Here is a 19,316-nt window from a genome sequence, read left to right as displayed (position 1 = left end):
ACAGCCCCCATACCCGGGGCCGATTCAAAGCACGGGCAGTGCCACTGCATGGACAAAGACTTCTCCATCTCCCCTGCAGCTCTGTGTAAGAAATGTATCCTGCTTAACTGACCCCATGCCTGATCTTAGCGGATGTGGTTGGCAGGACCGAGCTAAAACACTGGCTATGAATGACTCAGCTGGTTTATGCAGCAATAAATAAAGTCAAAGTGAACAAATGCAATTAATGAAGAAGAGTATTAACAGGCTTGCACATTCTTACTGAATCATAGACGTATAACCATAGATTTTTGGTCTTAGGTTAGTTAAAAACAAAATGGAACCCTGCCTCGAAGGTAACGTCGACAAATTATTATTATCATCACTTTTAAAGCATTCTTCCATTAGCAAAGTAACAGGTCCCTGAAAAGGAAATGTTATAATAGACTTAAATGTCTCCTGCTCCTCATAGTCAGGGTCTAATCCTGCTCCCACCGGTGCCTACGGAGGCAGGATCATGCAGATCGGTGCAATACAATATGCAAATGCTTGCCGTTGCTATAAAAGCAATCTTCCCAAGCACAGTCTGCATTTAGTCTTTTACATCTCCAAGATGTGTTTAAAAGCTTAAAAAAAGGTTTTGTTATTTGTATAGTGAGAAGATTAAAAGGCATGGTGTTCATCTGCATGCCTTTGTGTCCACTGGTTGTGGAAAACCTGCTTTGGAGTTCCTTAACATGGTATTAGCCGTCTCTGCGGGAGAAGGGAAGAGCAACACAGAAACACCTACTCAGAACCTAGACAAAATGCTAACAAAAAAGTGATTTACAGCTTAAAAACTTGCCGGTCTGATTGCAGACAGCTCAGTACACACAGCGTTACCTTGTACTCTCCAAGAGCGAGCAGTGAACGCTGCACGGACTGGGGCTCTCTAGCAGCAGATATACCATTAATTACGGCAGTAGGTAACTTCTCAACACCTTGTCCACAGACTTTCTGCAGCGGAATATAAATGGCCTTCAAAACATCTCCCTCAGTTAACATTCCCATGTATTTTATTTGGTGAAACTGATCCATTCCTCATTATTTTCAAACGTACAGGAGCCTCCCTCCTCCTTCGTTCCTTTAAGTCTTCCTACATCTGTTTTTAGGTACCTGCTCACAGCACACACAAACACGCAACCTATCTGAGAACGGGCGTTTCCGTTCTCACACGGATCATGCCCGGCAGCTCTGGGATACAGCAGACACAGCTTATGTAGCAGTGACACACGAAGAAACAAGTGACGGCTTCATTCCAGGTCTGACTGATGCAAGTGATTTGCACGGAGTTATATACAAAATAATTAATTTATACATATACATATATATAGATAGATATAATATAGGTATATACATACTGTACATAACTTATTTACAATTAAAATATGCTTCTTAGAAGCCTTTAAATACCAGAATTCTGTAACACACAAGTAATAGCAACAGTCGGATTTTAAAGTAATAATGATAAAAGTTCTCTGAAGAAATGTTTACTTCAATAACTGAAATTAATACAGAAGGGATGTGACAGGGGACAGGGGGGGAGAGGTGAAGTCTCCAGAATATAAGCACTTTCCTATAAGATTCATGTTTCACTTTTGTACAGACCCAGGTCTGGTCAGAGTTCTGCAGCTTAAATAAGCTCTTTGCTTTCCGCCTTCCTGCTCCCTGCCAGACCCCGATGTACGCTCACGCGCTCCCAGGAACGCTTCCTCAGATTTTTGTTTCTGGTCCCTCAGCAATCAGAGGCTGAAATGAGTTTCGGATCCTGGCAACTTCTGCTGCACACAGATGTCCAAAGCCTTTGTTGTACCACTCTGGGGAATGTCCTCTGAAGAAATAGAAAAAGAATTATTGAGAAACTGAAATACTCAAGAAATGTGCCTCGCAGGGAAGGGGCTTGCGGTGCTTCCTGCTCCCCGCTGCCCACAGTGGTGGTGGGGACTTCAAATACTTGTCATCGCCAGCGTGCTCTGAAGTTCCCCCTTGCAGTCACCAAATAAGCAGATTTTAGTTCTGTGATCACATCGTAACAGCAGTAGATGCTGAGCAGAGAAATGAGCTTGGTGGACAGAAAAGACTGCAGGAAGACCCCAAAGCTATGTTGGGCACATTCTCTGTTCCCCACACCTCCCTGGGCTGGAGGCTTTTACTTTGCTGACCAGACATCTGCTTTATGCAGGTGGGTACTTACTTCAGGTCAACCCGGCAGATGTGGGTCAGCCTGGCTTTTCCTGAGCCACATGGCTCTATCAAGTACTGGGAGTCCATCACGATGGCTCGCACGGCTCCCATAAGAGGAGCCTCTTCGTGCTCCACAGAGATGGCAACCAGCATGCACATCCCCTTCGGCAGATCCGTCCTCCATGTCCTGCAGCAACACATTCAAGATGGAATCGCTTCAGTAATGAAACTTTTGGGCACACACACGAGTAAGAACCAGAATTGAAGTTTCAGTCTGCTTGTCTGCCTGTGCTCGTTGTTGCCTGCAATGCCACTGGACTGTCCTGGGAGTCACAGAATCACAGAGTGGTTTGGGCTGGAAGGGACCTTAAAGACCATCCAGTTGCAACCCCCCTGCCATGGGCAGGGACACCTTCCACTAGACCAGGTTGCTCAAAGCCTCATCCAGCCCGGCCTTGAACACTTCCAGGGATGGGGCATCCACAGCTTCCCTGGGCAACCTGTTCCAGTGCCTCACCACCCTCTCCAGGAAGGTTCCAACCTAAATCTACCCACTAGATAGGGCGAGCATCATCAGAGGAATTTCGTGTTCCCCAGCTGGGAGTCTGACCATGAGGTTGCTGCAGGCTCCAGGTGGAGTTCTGCTTCTCCACCTGAGCATTCTGTAACCATTATGTGTTACAGGGCACGATACAGACTTTGGCAGACAGACAAGCTTTGGAAAAAAGGTAAAGTGACATAAGCCATCCAGCAAAGGCTGAAGTGTTGCACTGCACCCATGCAGACTTAGAGGACAACAAATACAGCTCAGCACAGCAGAAATCCTCACTGCTACCCACACTGACTTCCGAAACCCCCAGGACATGTTTCAAGTGCACTGAATTAAAAACAAGATGTCCTTTCATTTCTCCCTCTCTCCCAAGTTTCTAGCCTCTCTTACATGCTGTAGAAATTTTCCACCGAGTTCAGGAGACCTAAACCTCAATATTTAACTTTTCTTTTTCTTGTTTTGTAAGCATTCTCACATCCTTCTCACCTGCCTTGAATCTCACATGATAGGCCCACGCTCTTTCCTACGCTGCAGGAAGAAATACCCACTGTGCTGTGTGATGTGCATCATCTCGCCGTGGACTGTCCGAGGCAGGGATTAGGCTGCCTTGGGAAGTGTCATGTTTTAGCAGGTAAGCTGCTTTCAAGGACTGCTGATGTTTGGACTTCAGCAGATAATTTCAACAGTCTGCATTTTTCTTGAATTAAATTGAACTGTTACTCAAGACACTGCAGGAAGATATCGGCTTCAGAAGGTTTTAAATTAACAGAAATGATGAGCTACCTTGGCTGCTGCAGCACACGGAGAGTAGGAAATCCCACCTCAGATGTACTGCGAGATGCTGAGCCATCTCCTGCAAACGCCCGCGCAGGGCTTAGACGTGTCCGTATCATTCTGCTAACGGCACGGCACTCACTTGGGCTGTTTGTGGGGTGGAAAACTACATTTTCCGGAGACTGCAGACAACTTATGATTCCTATTCCCAGTTACACAGCTTTAGGTTGGTTTTTGTAATTCTCCAGATACCTTACAGTAGTGAAAACAAGCACGGCACCTAACTTGCAGAGATGCTGTGATACCTTATGAACATGAAACATTTGGGGAATCCTCAATGAAGAGCAATGTCTGTGCAGGGCTGCTGAGAGCTGCGTCAGACCCCAGGCATATGAAACATCACCACTATCCTCTTACCATTAGAGTCTTCGCAAGGGAGCCCAATCCCCTTGTTAGGACTGTCAAATTGGAAAAAAAAGAACAACTAAGTTTATCCTTTTACAGCCAAAAGTTTAATTGGGAAGGAGAAAATTGCCATCTGGTAAAATATATTTATTCATGTCCCCAGAGGTGAATTGTAATTCCACTTCCCACCAATCGTAAGGTATCAGACTGAGTGCGATATCGCTGGCTAACCTTGCTCTAGACCTAACAATATAAATCAGAAGAGATAAACCACAGAATCTGACAGATCTGCCTGAGGGCTGTTTTCAGCCCTTTAAAACCCACCAGGATTCAGTTTTGCGATATGTATTTCAGTCCTTGGGGGTCACTCTGCCTGGGTTAGTGAAAAGAATGAGAATTCGATGGCAAGATTTTTCTTTAACTGATGTGTCTGCACAGCAGGTCTTTAAAGAACATAAACCACCATGAAACCTAATAGTGAACTAAGTGGCAAATAAGAGGACAGAATTACGGTCGTCAAAACCTCCCTGCTGCTCCCAGACAATCTCCTTGGTGCTATGTGGAAGGCCAGATTTATCACTCATTTCAGTCAATAATATTGTGTAAGAAAATTATTTATGAAATTATTTTTAAAATAAATAATTTAATTTAAAAATTAATTTAGCCCAGTACACTCTGGGAAGGCAGAGGAAACAGTAATGGGAGAACTGGTGCTTTTACATTATAAAGAACTTACAGAAAATATTGGTTTTAATCTTCCCCAGGAGTTCTGATAATTTTTCCCTTATACTGACAATATCTGCATGTTATCAGTCTCAAAGAGAATGCTGAAGTTCATAAAAGGGGGTGTAGTATTATATTTTATTAGGCTCATCTTTTTCCTTCAGTCTTTGTTCTCTCTAACACAATTCTGACTCACTGGACTATTTTCTTTGTCAAAACTGCTTAGTATTTCTCTGGCACATCATTTCAATCAAAGAAAGCAGCGACCAAGAAGAGAAATTCACAAAATCATCCTGAAATAAATAACAGTAAGACCAACCCTGTAAGTGAAATATGTCAGCAGCTCCACAATGGCTCCCAAAAAGCAAAGGGCCAGGATTTCAAAGGCAGAAGGTACATGAGAGGAGTATTTTTTGTCTGTTCTGTACAGGCACAGATAGACAATAGCAAAACTGGGATTGAATTTGGAATATTGATACAGAGCTATACATTTATTTGAGAGCTGTCATCCCCTGCAAGACAGTCAGAATACATATCTACTGCCTCTTTCGGTTCATTTCCACAGTAGGATTTTTATGGGTTAGCATTTCTCGGCCTACAAAGACGCCAACTGCAAATCTAAAATAACAACTTATATAGGCACCGTATAACAACCTTAGCTTAAAAGCATCGCTATCTTCTCCACTAAACATTTGGCTCTTAAACATCAAACGTTCCCCAGAGAACAGCAAGAGCAGTGTAAAAACCACTTGGGTTCTATTTGCACTGTTTTGACAACAAACAAAGCTAAGAGAGAACAGCAGCTATTATCAGACATCTGTTCTATGGAAGAGATGATATTTGTGGCCTCAGGAGTATGTGCTGCTCAAATTGCATCAGAGAAAAGGTCAGCACGCTCTAGGTGTACAATTTTAATTCAGTTTGAGGAGTCAGCACTGCTGCCCAGAAGTAGAGTTCTCGTAGCACAATTGCACAGATGCAAAGGCTGAGATAAGGCCAGATCAGTGCTCAAGGCCAGGCTGGATGAGGCTCTGAGCAACCTGGTCTAGTGGAAGGTGTCCCTGCCCATGGCAGGGGGATTGGAACTAGGTGGTCTTTAAGGTCCCTTCCAACCCAAACCATTCTATGATACTGGAGAACTGCCCTTAGCTCACCTTAGAACGACAAAGTCTCGGACGGGATGAGGGGCCATGCTGTTCAAAACATACTGGTAAACTTCAGTCTGCTTGTCCAGGCTCTCAACCACCTTCCACTGCAAGAAATCCTCATCCCAGAGGTGACGTTCTCTCAGCACTCGGTTCAGGACAACTGATGGGGGAGCTTCAACTTCCACCGAAGCTTTCCAAAGCCTTAAGGGGTTCCCATCCCCAACCTGGAGTAAAGCAATGAAGAACAAAAACCCCCATGATTTATATACCTATGTTCAGCCAAGGATAACTGAGGACAAAATCTTGATATGGGTACCTGTCTTTAGCTTAAGAGCATGCCTATTTCCCTGCTAATCTTTACTATTATTGCTGTTGCTGCTGCCCTGTTCTATGTGAAAACTATGCATGCTAGTCCTGGATGGGTAACTGAAGTGATTCGTTACTTCTGTTCTCACACCAGACTGTATCTGGACCTCTTCCAGTGGAAGAGGTACCAGTGGAGTTGCTGTGTTATTTCTGGTGCGACAGACACTTTTTCAACTCCAAGCATTCTAAGTATAACAGAGAATACGTGTGTGCAGAAGGAACAACGGACGCAAGGAGAGACTGAATCCCTGGGCTGAAATAATGCTACCATCTCGGGCAATCTGATGCACCGGCTGAGACCGAGGGTCCGTAAACCCTCCTGGCTAACTGGTGGGAGAGCAGAACATACCTCGATTCAGTTATGTGTTGGGTACACAGACGTTTGCTCCTCAAAATAGCTGCAAGGGAGGCACTGGAATATGCCTTTCAAAGAAGGAACACACAAACTGCTTGCTAACACTTCCTAGCTTACAGCTCCTGTTACTCATTTCACCTCCACAGCATGCAGTAAGGGGAGCGGAAAGTGCTGGGCTATGCACAAGATGAATATCCTAAATTACACACGTACTGCTTTTCTGCATGGTTTTAGGGGTCATATTTCAGGCAGCAAACAAGTTAACTGTAAGAACTGGATCTTGCAAGCCCTGCTTTTCTAACCCCTCTCTACCCTAGCATCCTCACATACCAATGCTAGTGCTCCAGACACCTCCAGCACCTCCCACAGACGCAGGATTGTGTCCCCAGAAACCCACCTCCTACCCCTCCCACCTTAAATTATTTTATGTTGTTATAATTCCTTCTCCCCAATGCTCTCAGTTCCCCAGTCCCCCTGCCCTAGAGCCCCAGGGGCCCCCAATCGCCTCTGTAGTCTCACACACCCCTTAACCCAGACCTCCCAGTTCACTCCCTCCCCCTCTCCCACAACCTACTCCCACCTGAGCCCTGTTACTCCTTCCCCAGCCTCCTGCAGTCCCTCCCTGGAGAGGTCACTCACATAAGTTGGCAACAAACCAGAGTAACTGTGATTTCTTTGCCCTAACAGAGGGGTTGCACTTTCCCAAATAGGGGTAATGCTGCTTCCTGCCCCCTCAGCATCTAGATCCCACACTCCTACCAGTGCATCCAGATCCCACACTCCTCCCAGTGCCCTTCCCCTAGGTAATTAGTGTCACTCACCCCTAACCCATCCTCTCCCCTCACTAGCTGCTGCTGGTTTGCAGAGCTCTGTTTTGCCATTGCACTTCCACCAGCCCTGCAGGGACCCTGAAAATCAAGGTTTACTAGGCTGTATTCTGCTTTGGTTTCTTCACTGCTTCTTCCACGTCTTCCCAGATTACCTTTTTGTAAGCAAGTTCTGTGTTCTCTGTACTGGAACACGTGACCCATCCTTTGAATTTCTCTTTTGCTTCTTTCTGGAGATTCTGCATGAGACTTTCCAGGTACATATGACAGTTCCCTCCTTCCTCATCCACTTGTTTCCCGAGCTCGTCCAGAGTGGGAGAATGCACTTCTGCATCGACATAGGAGTTTCGGGACTGGGTGACCATCTCGTGTGGGACCTGTGCCACAGAAGGGAGGGAAAACACACAGGGAAAACCTCCTGCTGAGAACTTTTCCTTCAGGGAATGTGTTTCTAGGCTGATGGACCATTTGGCATCCAATTGCAGTTAGCCCACGATCTGTAAAATGGATGCTATTTCTGACTTTGCTTATTATGCAAGATGAGAAATCAAAGTAGTGTAACAAAACAGTCCGTGGCTCAGAATAGCACTGCTCGTGCAGAACCGTATTCGACTGCTCAACTGTATGTCAATACACCTGTGCTACTCCTCTACCCCCCGACATGTTGCCTTGTGCTCCCCTCAAGGGAAGGGAGATAGGAGTGTTATCTCTCCTCCACCCACAATGAAAGTAGCTGCAGGGATGACTGCATCTTCCCATGTGATTTTAACTTTTTTGTACAACATGCTGAAATAAAGTCTATCAGCTCTTCTTTTTGAGATGAATACGTTTTAATTGAGCTGTTTAAAAGAGTTATAATAAAATGAAATGTTAAGACAGCAGATTTTGATTTTAATTAGACTAAAATTTCCAAATCCAGTCATCTGGGTTGACAACTGCCACAGAGTAAGTACCCTGCATTTTTAATGGTTCGATCTTTGAATGCTGGAAGGGAACAGTCATAAAGAAAAGAGAAAAATAAACTTTAGATGGAGCAAGTTTACAAATAAGTGAGGCACCATCAATCTCTGAGCTAATACAAGACAGAAAATGTAAGCATAAACATAAATACTTCAAAGGATGCTGCATTATCTGGCCATGAATAATGCCGTTTGAGTCTCTCACTCACCTCAAAAAGTTTGTTGCATTCCATTATCATGTGAGCAAGTCCCTGAGTAGCTGCCAGGTTTTCACTGAGGTCCTTCTGATCTGGCTTCCCTGTTGCATACTTTTTCTGTATTACTCTGTAATTGAATGCAGTGTCTCAGGTAAAAAGAGCTGAATCTTTTTTAATATGAAAGCAAACAGCAGCAGGATGTTCAGAACACCAGAGAGAAAAGCCTCTCTTCAGTTTTTTAATTTATCACAAAGATTGCTCAGACGGATGGGCCTTTTTTAGAAGAAAGATGTTTACATAGAATATTGTTGAGCCAAAGGTAAGAGGAGGAGAGAATGAAGGGCATGTGTAAGTGCTGTATATTTTGAAACGGACTTCTAGAAGATGCGATGTATGGTGGTTTACGCTCTTGCTGCTTAAAGCACTTGCTGGTTGTGAATGTACATACCCAAGAATCTCCGTGTATCCTGAACCAGACTGGGGGAAAGACTGGAGGGACATAAAAGTTGGGACTACTAATGTTCAGCGGGGTCCATGCCCTGTTTAGTCTACCCTTACCATCTTAATGTGGCCTGAAACAAACTCGGTTTCCCAAGTGGCAGAATGTAGCCAGAAAACACAGAGTAAGAAACCACTCACTGAAAATCGACATACTAAAATCCTTTAAAACATGGTCAGCCTTTGACTGGAACCAGAGCAAAACCAGGCCCTTTCCCTTCACAGAAGCCAACATGACTTACACAGAACTCACTAGCGCTCCACTGAAACTTCGCATGGAAAGCGGGCACATTCAGAACAGGCAGCCAGAAGTGCCTGCGGGGCTTGTGAGAAACCTTCTGTGCATGTGCGAGGGTGCTTCTGGCTCTGCTGCATGGGCTCTCCCCTCTCACCCAAGCCATGCCCTGCGTAACGTGCTGGAAAGCAGATGCTTTGGAAAATTTTATCCTGCATACCTTTAGAAACGTCAAAAAAGCATCCTTTTGTGTTAAGGACGTGAACATCTATAGCGCTGAGAAGAAACCCACCTTGGTGAGCTTTCTTTCTTCACTATATTGAGATGGAAGAGGGAAGGGGCCAGACAAACAGCGATGTTCATAGGAGTCATCTGATTCTCCTCCACGGAGGTGACGTCGCTCAGGAAGCACAGCAGAGTCTGCAAGACCTCCCTGTTCTCATCAGACATCAGCATGATGGCTGCCTGCACCGCCTGCAGCCGCTGCTCCTTGGGGACGTCTGAGGAAAAGAGAATGTGCGGGGGGGTGAAATGTGAGGTCAGATTAAGGAGCCAGGAACAAAGTTAGCACAGGTGTTCACACTCTGCGAATGGCTTTCTGAACAGGCAGATGAGCGGGGATGAAGGGGCAAAGAACAGCTGGTTGTTGGAGGGCTGGGGTACATCTTCTCCCCCTCTACTCTGCTCTTGTGAGACCCCACCTGGAGTACTGTATCCAGCTGTGGAGCCCTCAACATCAGAAGGATATAGACTGGTTGGAGCGAGTCCAGAGGAGGCCACGAAGATGCTCAGAGGGCTGGAGCACCTCTGCTATGGGGACAGGCTGAGAGAGTTGGGCTTGTTCAGCCTGGAGAAGAGAAGGCTCCGGGGAGACCTTATAGCACCTTCCAGTACCTGGAGGGGCTACAAGGAAGCTGGGGGGGACTTTTTACAAGGGCCTGTAGTGACAGGACAAGGGGTAACGGGTTTAAATTGAAAGTGGGGAGGTTTAGATTAGATATCAGGAAGAAATTCTTCCCAGAGAGGGTGGTGAGGCCCTGGCACAGGTTGCCCAGAGAAGCTGTGGATGCCCCATCCATGGAAATGTTCAAGGTGTCCCTGCCCATGGCAGGGGGGTTGGAACTAGATGGTCTTTAAGGTCCTTTCCAACTCAAACCACTCTATGATATGCTTCTCCATTAAGCACAGCTCGCCTGGTGTATAATGTTCCTGTGGTCCTTTAAAAGGCTGTTCACCAAGAAAGCGACCAAACTTCATTTAAAGCTTACGAAGGGGTAGTAGTAATCAGTACTTCTATCTTTAAATGGTATTTTTCAGGTTTCTTTTGTCCCCTGAGAAGACAGTTCAAAAAGTCTTCGAGAAGCTTGGGGAAAATTCTTAACACTTGTGTCCCAAACCGTAATAGAGTTTAATGAGAGTGGTGATGGATATGCTTACATACCTCCTCAGACAGATTCATTTCTAAAACTACCCTAAGTCTCCTCAGTTTGGATTTGGAGCCCTCCTCTGGGTATTACATACGCTCTATATAATCGAACGCAGGAAGAACAAAAGCAGATTTGCAGTAGAGGGAACAGTCAGCTTTTAAGCTGCGCCTGTTAGCCTTGTACAAGCACTTCATTTTAAAAGCTTTCAGACACGAATGACAAACTGAACACAGTCCAACAAATGCTTCCAATTTTCTACGAGTGGCAAGGCCAGGACTTTGAAAAGCCAGAGGAGCCTTTACTAAGTCCATACAAGGTGTCTTTTCTCCCCACACAGCCTCCTGTTACTCCCTCACCTGTACTGTTACACTCCTAGGTCTGATGCATGGAGAAGATGACTGGCCCACCCTTCAAGTCATAGGTAAACATTAGGAAAGTGAGAGTTTTAGGGAAATGGAGAAAGTTTAATCACTGCTATAGACTACTATAGACTAGACTAATGATCCCCAATCCTCTGTGTTGCAGTAAACTAGGCCATTCTGGATATAGGAAAAAGGTCTTGGATATATGAAAAAGATCTTCAGTGAGTCCCAGAAAATGAGAAATCCCTTGCCAATATAATAATAAGGAAAAATCCTTCCTAACTTCACATTACTAAGTTGTTAAACAGGATGAAGGGGAAGAAAAACTCCCAGCAACAGATTTATTTAATTGCAGACATTATGAAATACAATTGGTATCCCAGCAATTTGCAACATTTTTCTTTCTGTGAAAGGAGTTTTGTCAGTACAGTCTAAAACAGAGAAATATATTTGTTGGTGGTTACATGGAAGAAAAACCACTGCTACTCATTCTAAATCTCAACGTTTGTCTCCAGTGTCTACAGAGCCCATCTTCTCTTGTTCCCATGTTGGTTTAAACAGATCCATCCTCAAGTCTTACTGAAATCCTTTCAAGTATTGGCACAGTTCAAGAAAATCTTTCCTAGAACATTGTCCCTCTCCCTCCGATCACTGTAAATAATTTTTCAGCATTCTCACTGCAGTTCCATGTAGGGTTACAGAGTCAGCCAGTGTCCCTTTTTACAGCATCTTTTTGTTGGCTGGTAAGAACGTTTCACCATTCAGCCTTGTGGCTGTTGTGACTCTCCTAGCTCGGAGATGGGGACAGCTACAGAACTAAAACCACCAATGACACCGAGATCTGTCGTTATCTCTGTTCCTTTGACAAGGGGGTAGTTTACTTGCAGTCCCTCCTGTGCCGAGACAGGACATTCCTAATTTGCATCAAGCAATAGTTTATAGGCAGTTTGTTTCCAGGGATGCATAGATGTCCTTCTAGTGGATAACCTTCTCCTTGGCCACTTCACTGTGGGAACGACTGTGATTGCCGTTTCGTTAGCACCAAGTATTTCTGTTGCTCTTCTGAACAAGCTCATTGATGTGTGTGTAGGCAGACAAGACCTGCAACGTGTCAGCAGCAAAGAGGGGGAAATGATGGTCCAGGGCTAGCACCAACCTCCCTGCTGTCCCAAGACATCATGTATGACCAAATCCACTAAATTTGTTTGTGATGCTGGTTCATGTGACTAGGATCACAGCATTTCTCTACCAGCTACAGACACTGTGATGTTAAACACATTAGTGACTATGTGCCACAGACACATTTTTACAGTAAGGGAGGCACGGAAGTAACTTAGATTCTTTAGCACTGGGATTATACAGTGTTTAAAAACGGCTTTCTATTGTTTTGGCAGCTGAAACGTCTGCAAGTGAAAAGACTAGACACACTTCTCTTTAGTGCTTCCAGTTATTTGGCTTAGGCTGGCTGGGTAAGCTTTTCTGTATCTGCCAAGGCACCAGCTGACTGGCCTTCATAATGGACGTTGTCAGGAAGAAACTCTAATTCCTCTGGCTTTTCAGTGTTTTCCTCATTGTTTATTTCTCCCTCAGTCTGGAGAAGAGATACACAGTCATTTCCTGATTTACAGGGATTTTCATCATTGTGATGCATGAGTCTCAGATTTTGCTGAAGACTGCCTGTGATGAAATGAAAATTAAAATACCCAGAGGATTTCTCTTTGTGAGATTTTTACATAGAAGCTGAAGATGTTTATGAAAGCACCTTGTTGCCTGCACATACATTTTATTGACTATAATTAAAAGGCAAATAACCAAAAGTCATAGCAAGGAAACGGACGGCACAGGCTCACGTTCTTATGGCCAGGTACCACGTCTCATGATCAGAAGACTCACTTTTCTTGAGATTTCTGCCCACAGTTTAAAGAAAACTGACAAAAACATGAGTCTTCACAATTTTTATGTCCATGACAGCCTGTTCTTCTGGCTTCTTTCTGATGGTGAGGCTGATATTTTCAAAGATTCTCAAGATTTAAATGGTGTCTTTCCATTAAAATTGTTAGGATTTTGACACTGAAACTTTTAGGCAGTTCTAAAAATCTCTCAGTGAAAAGTTTTGAAGGGAGAGAGGTTCTTTCATAAGTCTTGGAGGTGAGAAGAAAGAATCCCACACAGTGTTAACACACCAAAATTATTTACAATATGCTATTATACAATGTATAATACTGTATAATCGTTTATAATAATAAAGATAATGAAACTTACATTGGTAGATGTGTAGAAAAGTCTCTCCTAGCTTACTTGTGAGGAGAGGTTCCGGCAAGTCCCTGAAAAATTGCTTTACCATGTCTGCCACATCATATGCCGACTGGTCTTCATAGCTGACATTCTCTGGGGAGCTCTCATTCATCTGACGTAGGGCCTGGATTCGGGATTTCACTCCAGATTTTCGAAACAGACCCACCTGAAAAAAGGCATCATGTTGAACCGAGTTAGAAAAAAAAAGTTAAAGACTACATATATTTTTAAAAAATCGAATATGGGGACTTTGATCATGACCAAAGCTTGGGATGCTCAGTTTACTCTCAGCAAGAACAAGATAAACACGTGCAAACACAAAGGGCATGACTCCCCACAGTCTCGCAGGCAAGCGCATGCTCTCACAATGGGACCGCAAGAGTTAATGACGCTGCTGCCCTGCATCCCATCCTAGAGAGAGGGTTCAGAGTGCATGTGGTTTCCCTGCTGCCTGAAGAGCTTAAGCAAGATGCTCAGCTGATATAAATCAGCGTGGCTTGCTTGGCTTAGGCGACTGCCTGTTGATTTACTCCAGCTGAGAATCTGGTTCCTCATGTTTATTTGGGTATATATTTTGAAGACTAACAAGAAAATATTATGCTCAGCTAAGTAATAAATGCTGTGGCAAAGGATCAGTACATCCTGGCAGAGCTTTAAAATCAAGACCAAATCTATTTTTTCCCCTTCCTGCTCTCTGCTTCCAACAGTTCCCCCAAATCCCACTGAAACCCCTTGTTCGAAAGCAGGGGCCACAGAGGGATTACTTGTGCAGTGTCACATTTTTATCCTGTTTGCTTTCTGAGGAAGTGGCAATTCTTCAAATGATGCCTTCACTGCAGTGCTGCCCTTTTAGTCCTTCTAGCCAGTGGAATTCCCCTGGGGGCGAATTCCTGAGCCTCAACCACATTATTTAGTCCCAAGTGAGTTTACAGTATTTCATTTGGGAAGTGTTAGTACTGTTTTTCTTCAGTTTTGCAGGGGAAAAGGTGAAATATTGAGAAAGACCTATGAAAAAGGCATATTTCAGGTCAGGAACGACAGGCTTCTGTTCCTCCATGCCCAGTGTCTCACTGGCAGTCAGTCCAGCTTTCTGTGTGGCATGGTCTACCAACAAAAATGTGTAAAGGCAAGGAAATACTGCTGTTTGGCCTTCTTCCCCTTCTGGCCAGCACAGAGTTCTCCCTAGAACACCTCAGCTGTGTGGTATTTAGGACTTCTGTTAACTCACACATTAATGACACTAATTAGGTAAATCACACACTTCACAGCTCTGAGGGGATGTATTTATTTATGTGGAGATGAACTGCTAGACCAGACTGGCCGTGAGCTGCTCTTCTGCTATGTCTTCTTACTGAAAAATTTAGCATCGCTCATGAGCTGAGTTTATTTGTGGGAAGCAGAGAAGGAGTGTGCCCTGTGTACATCCTGGTGCACTGTATTTCTGTTGGCAGGTGAAACTTTGCTCTTCGTTCTGGCAAGAGAATTCAAGAAAGAGCATCTGTCTCTCTTCATGTGGTTTTCCCTTTCTCTTCTTTTTTAATCCCTTTCCCTCTCAGAGGTGTGTGCTGAAGATGCAGAAAGACATATGGTAACTCTATCCAAAACATACAATTCTGGCATGAGGTAGAAAAATGTGAGAGCAGAGAATCAGTTCTCTGATTTTGATGCAGAGTGTCCTCGCTGGTACAAAGAGCTTGTAAAAAATTCCACCTAAGTCTGATTTGAGAGGTCAGACATCAAATCTCACCTGCACAATCTCCTGCTGCATGTCATTCTCCTACTCTCAATCTCTGTTTTTGTTTAATGATACTTATCCAAAGTCCTATTCCCCTTTTTCTTGGAAAAATCATAATTAATCAAGAGGACAGTTCTTAACTTGATAGAAAAATATGTTTTAAGCTCTGTTCTGCAATATTACAGACTTATTCTGTAAATAAAATGGGACTATAAATCCAGTGATTTATCAAAGGTTAGTCCAGCCCAAACTCTTTATTAGCCTCATGCTGTGGATCACCTGCCCTGAAAGTAGCCATATGATGCATGGCAGAAATAAAGACACAGTTGACAAAGGCAAAGTAGTTTCTGTTTCACAGGTTGAAACTGAATAATATATCCTACAAATAATAGTGAGACTCCTCATACCATCTTAGACATTTCAGTGCCAGGAGCCAGACCTTACAGTGATTTACAGCAACCTCAACTTTACCAAGTATGTGCAGTAGAAACTCTGCTGCCTGTTCAGGACTCCAGACTGACTTCTGCAACGCACAGAAGAGACACATAAGCAAGATGCTGAGTGAGACTGGAGGCTGCTCAGGCCTCTGTCTGGGCATTAGGAGACTTAGAATTAAATGGGAACAAAGGAAGTCACTGTAAAGCAGAGAAGCTGAATTGCCTGGAGGGTTTTGGCCTAGAAAGGTTTTTGGTGGAAAGACATGTTAAATGGTCCAGATCTATACTTCTCCTCCTTCATTTTCTATTCAATATTTTCCCCAATTTCACTCAGGCTGAGTTGAAATGGCCCTTCACATAGCTCTGATTCTTACCAGCACGTAAACCTCGTCCTGGAGCAGCTATTTGTCTGAGACCCACAGACACTCCTTTCGACTGCCTCAGATCTCTCAAGAGCTTTTTCTTTAGCTTTGGCTTCACCCTCCCTTTTACTTTCTCCCCCATTTATCCATCCTCTCTTTTGTCTTTCTTCCTGTGGCTCTCCTTCTTAGCTGACAAGCCCATCCCTCCCCCCACATCTCCTGTTCCTCATACTCGGGCAAGTGTCTCCTCCTCCAATCCCATCACTGATTCCAGGCTGGCTGCATCACTTCTTTTCCTCACTGGGTCTCCCCGCTCAGTACGCAAACCCAGACTGCCACAGCAATAATGAGGCATGTTAGCTACTGAATATACTGCTCCTACTTGTCTCCATGCATCTTCTATTTAAACATTCCCAACAGGCTATTCCTCCCAACTCCTGTGCCACGTATGGTGGGCCCAGCTCATCTCACCTCACTTTTGACACCCAGGAGTTAGATGTCAAGGTCTGACCACTACGGAATCTCTTTATAGACATCAGAGAGAAAGGATAGGAAGGTCCTGTGTCTCCCCACTGGCTGTAAAGGGAAGTGGCTGTGATTCACAGGTAGGCATTTAATTTTTAGACTTCCATTTTGGGGAAGATGACTGTCACCCAACAAAACAACCTGAACAGCAACCAGAATGGTGATCAGAAAATGGAAAGATTCAGAACTGACGGCTTCCACCATTTCTGTGCGCTCAGAGCTAGGAAAGCATCAAAGTCTGTGGAGTAAAATGCTGGTTGCTCCTTTTGAACTTACAACTATCTAAAAGCAGTTACGGAAGAAGTCATACAACGTGAGGGGAACAACAGTAGAATTCAATCAGCCAGGGTTTTTTCCCAGTCCTGTGTTCATAAAGAAACACATCCTCATCCTTAGGGGAAGCACAGTAAAAATATGATTGGTATGTCCCTGCTAAAGGGAATCAAAAAACGGGAATGAAGATGAGGGTCTCCCAGCTGGCTTGTTGCAGCTAAGAACACTATAAAGGAAAATGTACCATGATGGCTTTGGCATTGAACCCCTGCTGACCTAACTCTATCTGGATATATCTGACTTTGTCAACAGAATACTTTGAATATTTTGCTGAGTTTGCTCTCTATTCTTTGACTTTTCTTTCTTTGCTAAGTAAATAAACCTTTTGTACCTTTGTGAAATGGCAAATGCAGTTAACCCTCAGTGGCAACAGTCAAGCATAAGTAGTGCAGATATGGGTAGAAGCTGGGAGCCCTGAGCTCTGACTGTAATAGACATGCAGATCTCATGTCATTCTTTGAGGTAGGCTATTGTACACAAATCAGCAGGACTGTCATAGCTACAAGAATTCTACAGAGTAGCTGGATACAAATCTCAAAATGGCAAACCATTAGTATTGGCACCCAGTCTCAAATCACTTGAGATCTGGGCCCAACATAAAATACAATAATCTTCAAATAATCCTGGTACTAAGTACAAAAAGCTTCCCCATTCCTTGCTTACGGTAGCTTTTCAGAAAACATCGGCCGAGTCCCTGCAATAAATTTATACCTGATCCAGACAGTTGTTCCGTAAGTAGCGTAGCGCTTGCTGTATGCTCTGGGGAAGAGGCTGTCCCGTTCTCTGGACATGAACTATCAGAGGCACACCAAAGACATTCTTGTCCTTGTAGTCAGGGACTTTCATCCTCTTCATGAACTTTGGCACAGACCTGAAAATTAACATGAACGGGCTGCATGAAAATATCAGAGAATTTACACAGATCCTCTAAGTAACACTGCTGGCAGAAAGTGGTAACTGGGGCCACCTTTTTTATAAAGATGATGAAATGATGTTTAATGCACAATCCATGGACACTTTACAACCTGTATAAGTGACGGATTTCTTGATAACTTTTATAAGTAGACAGCCTCTGGTTCTAAGATACAGCACAACAATCTGTTCTAATAGGAAACTTTTACTGTGCAGTTGTCCTCCAGCTGAAGCCAACATGGTTTAAAGTATCCATTAGGGACTCAAAGGAATGGCACAGCAGAGCATAGTGGAGAGAGTATCTGAGAGAAAAGGAGACTCAGTCCTCTAACATGCTGAATAATTTTTATACTACCAGTTACATGATGTCATATTTGTACTGACTAACAATCTGCAGTAATAATGACGGTGGGAAATCCCTACATGCTGGATTCATCCCTGGTGTTATATGATTTATTCTAGTTGAGTAACTGAAGTGAAGCTGGTGAGCTTGCTTTCTTCCCAAAGTGACGGCGAAAACGAGAACAAACTAGATGCCCTTTATGGGAGTCATGACTGCAGTGGAATTAAAAAATAAAACAAACACAAAAGGATGAATATGACCTGAATGTGACAAAGATTTTTCTCATCTGTGTGGGAAGGAGATGAAATTTGGATTAAATGACCTACTGAAGGAGTACAGCATGTAACTTTACAGCTATTTAGAATCCCTCTCTTATAAATCCTTAGAGACTGATTATACAAACTGTAGAAATATGTGTCAGGATGGAAAACTTCTGCACAAACAGCAGAATCTAGAATTTTCTCTATTCTAGTCTGTTTATTTGGAGTTGGTTAAGGTGAGATTCACTTCAGTACAGATGTTGTCAGCTAGCTGCATGGAGCTGCACCAAAGGCGAACAGCAATCTGGGGACTCATCTTACTGAATATTAGCTCTCTAACAGAGATGTGGGAATAGTTCGCAGTCCAGACTGCCTCTGTACCCACTGTGCAGTGAGGCATCTCTGGAGGGTGACCCAAACCCTCAGCCTTACAATGAGCTGCCTCTAGCGTTGCCTGTCTTTATCCACTGACCACAGACAGCCAACCCAACTTGCTCAGATTAGACTTCCAACTTTTCAGAGTGGTTGATGCCAGTGAGGTGGACTTTACATGTAGTCCCTTGTATCTGTTTTTCCATTTCTCAAGGCAAATTTGTCTTATCTAGCTCACAGCTGAATTCAGTGGGATTTTGGTGAAGCGCTTCTAACAGGGAAATCACAATGTAAATGTCAAGTTGTGTTATTTTTGGACTCAGCGTCTCTGTGTATTAGGGAAAGTTTCTGTTATCCTTTTGATTATTTCTCAGATACTAATAACCTCTTATCTATGCCCATTTCCATTCCACTATACCTCAGTCTGCATCACCCATCAGGGTTTGTATACTATTAAACGTGCAGATGCCTGGAGCCAGTTGCTACAGAAGGAGCCACACTGCCAGCATTCATGTCCGTCTGCCCTTCACGCCGCTCCCCGAGTGTCCAGGTAGCTGTTACAGCTCCAACGCAGGACTAGGCTGAAGGGAAGAGTCCCCTAACTGTTCTAACCCTTCCTTTAAAGTGCAAACAAACCAGTATTGAATACATGAAGCATCATCGGCAGCTGTTTCTTTTCGAATCACAAAATGAATTCTGGGGAAGACTTACTGT

The 19,316-nt window shown here is 44.0% G+C and overlaps 1 protein-coding gene across 1 annotated transcript in view; it reads right to left on the bottom strand.

Moving 5' to 3' along the window:
- Positions 1-1,731: 1,731 nt before the first annotated feature.
- The window catches only part of STARD13 (StAR-related lipid transfer (START) domain containing 13), a 26,606-nt gene continuing 9,021 nt past the window's right edge, over positions 1,732-19,316 (bottom strand). The window contains 8 exon segments of the mRNA XM_010149940.1: positions 1,732-1,849; positions 2,213-2,389; positions 5,809-6,026; positions 7,506-7,727; positions 8,519-8,633; positions 9,532-9,739; positions 13,291-13,489; positions 17,427-17,586. Coding sequence (XP_010148242.1) covers positions 1,732-1,849; positions 2,213-2,389; positions 5,809-6,026; positions 7,506-7,727; positions 8,519-8,633; positions 9,532-9,739; positions 13,291-13,489; positions 17,427-17,586 — 1,417 coding nt within the window.

The sequence above is a fragment of the Eurypyga helias genome, unplaced genomic scaffold (assembly GCF_000690775.1).
Source record: "Eurypyga helias isolate BGI_N326 unplaced genomic scaffold, ASM69077v1 scaffold30024, whole genome shotgun sequence".
NCBI lineage: Eukaryota > Metazoa > Chordata > Aves > Eurypygiformes > Eurypygidae > Eurypyga > Eurypyga helias.
This window is presented reverse-complemented; position numbering and strand designations above follow the sequence as displayed.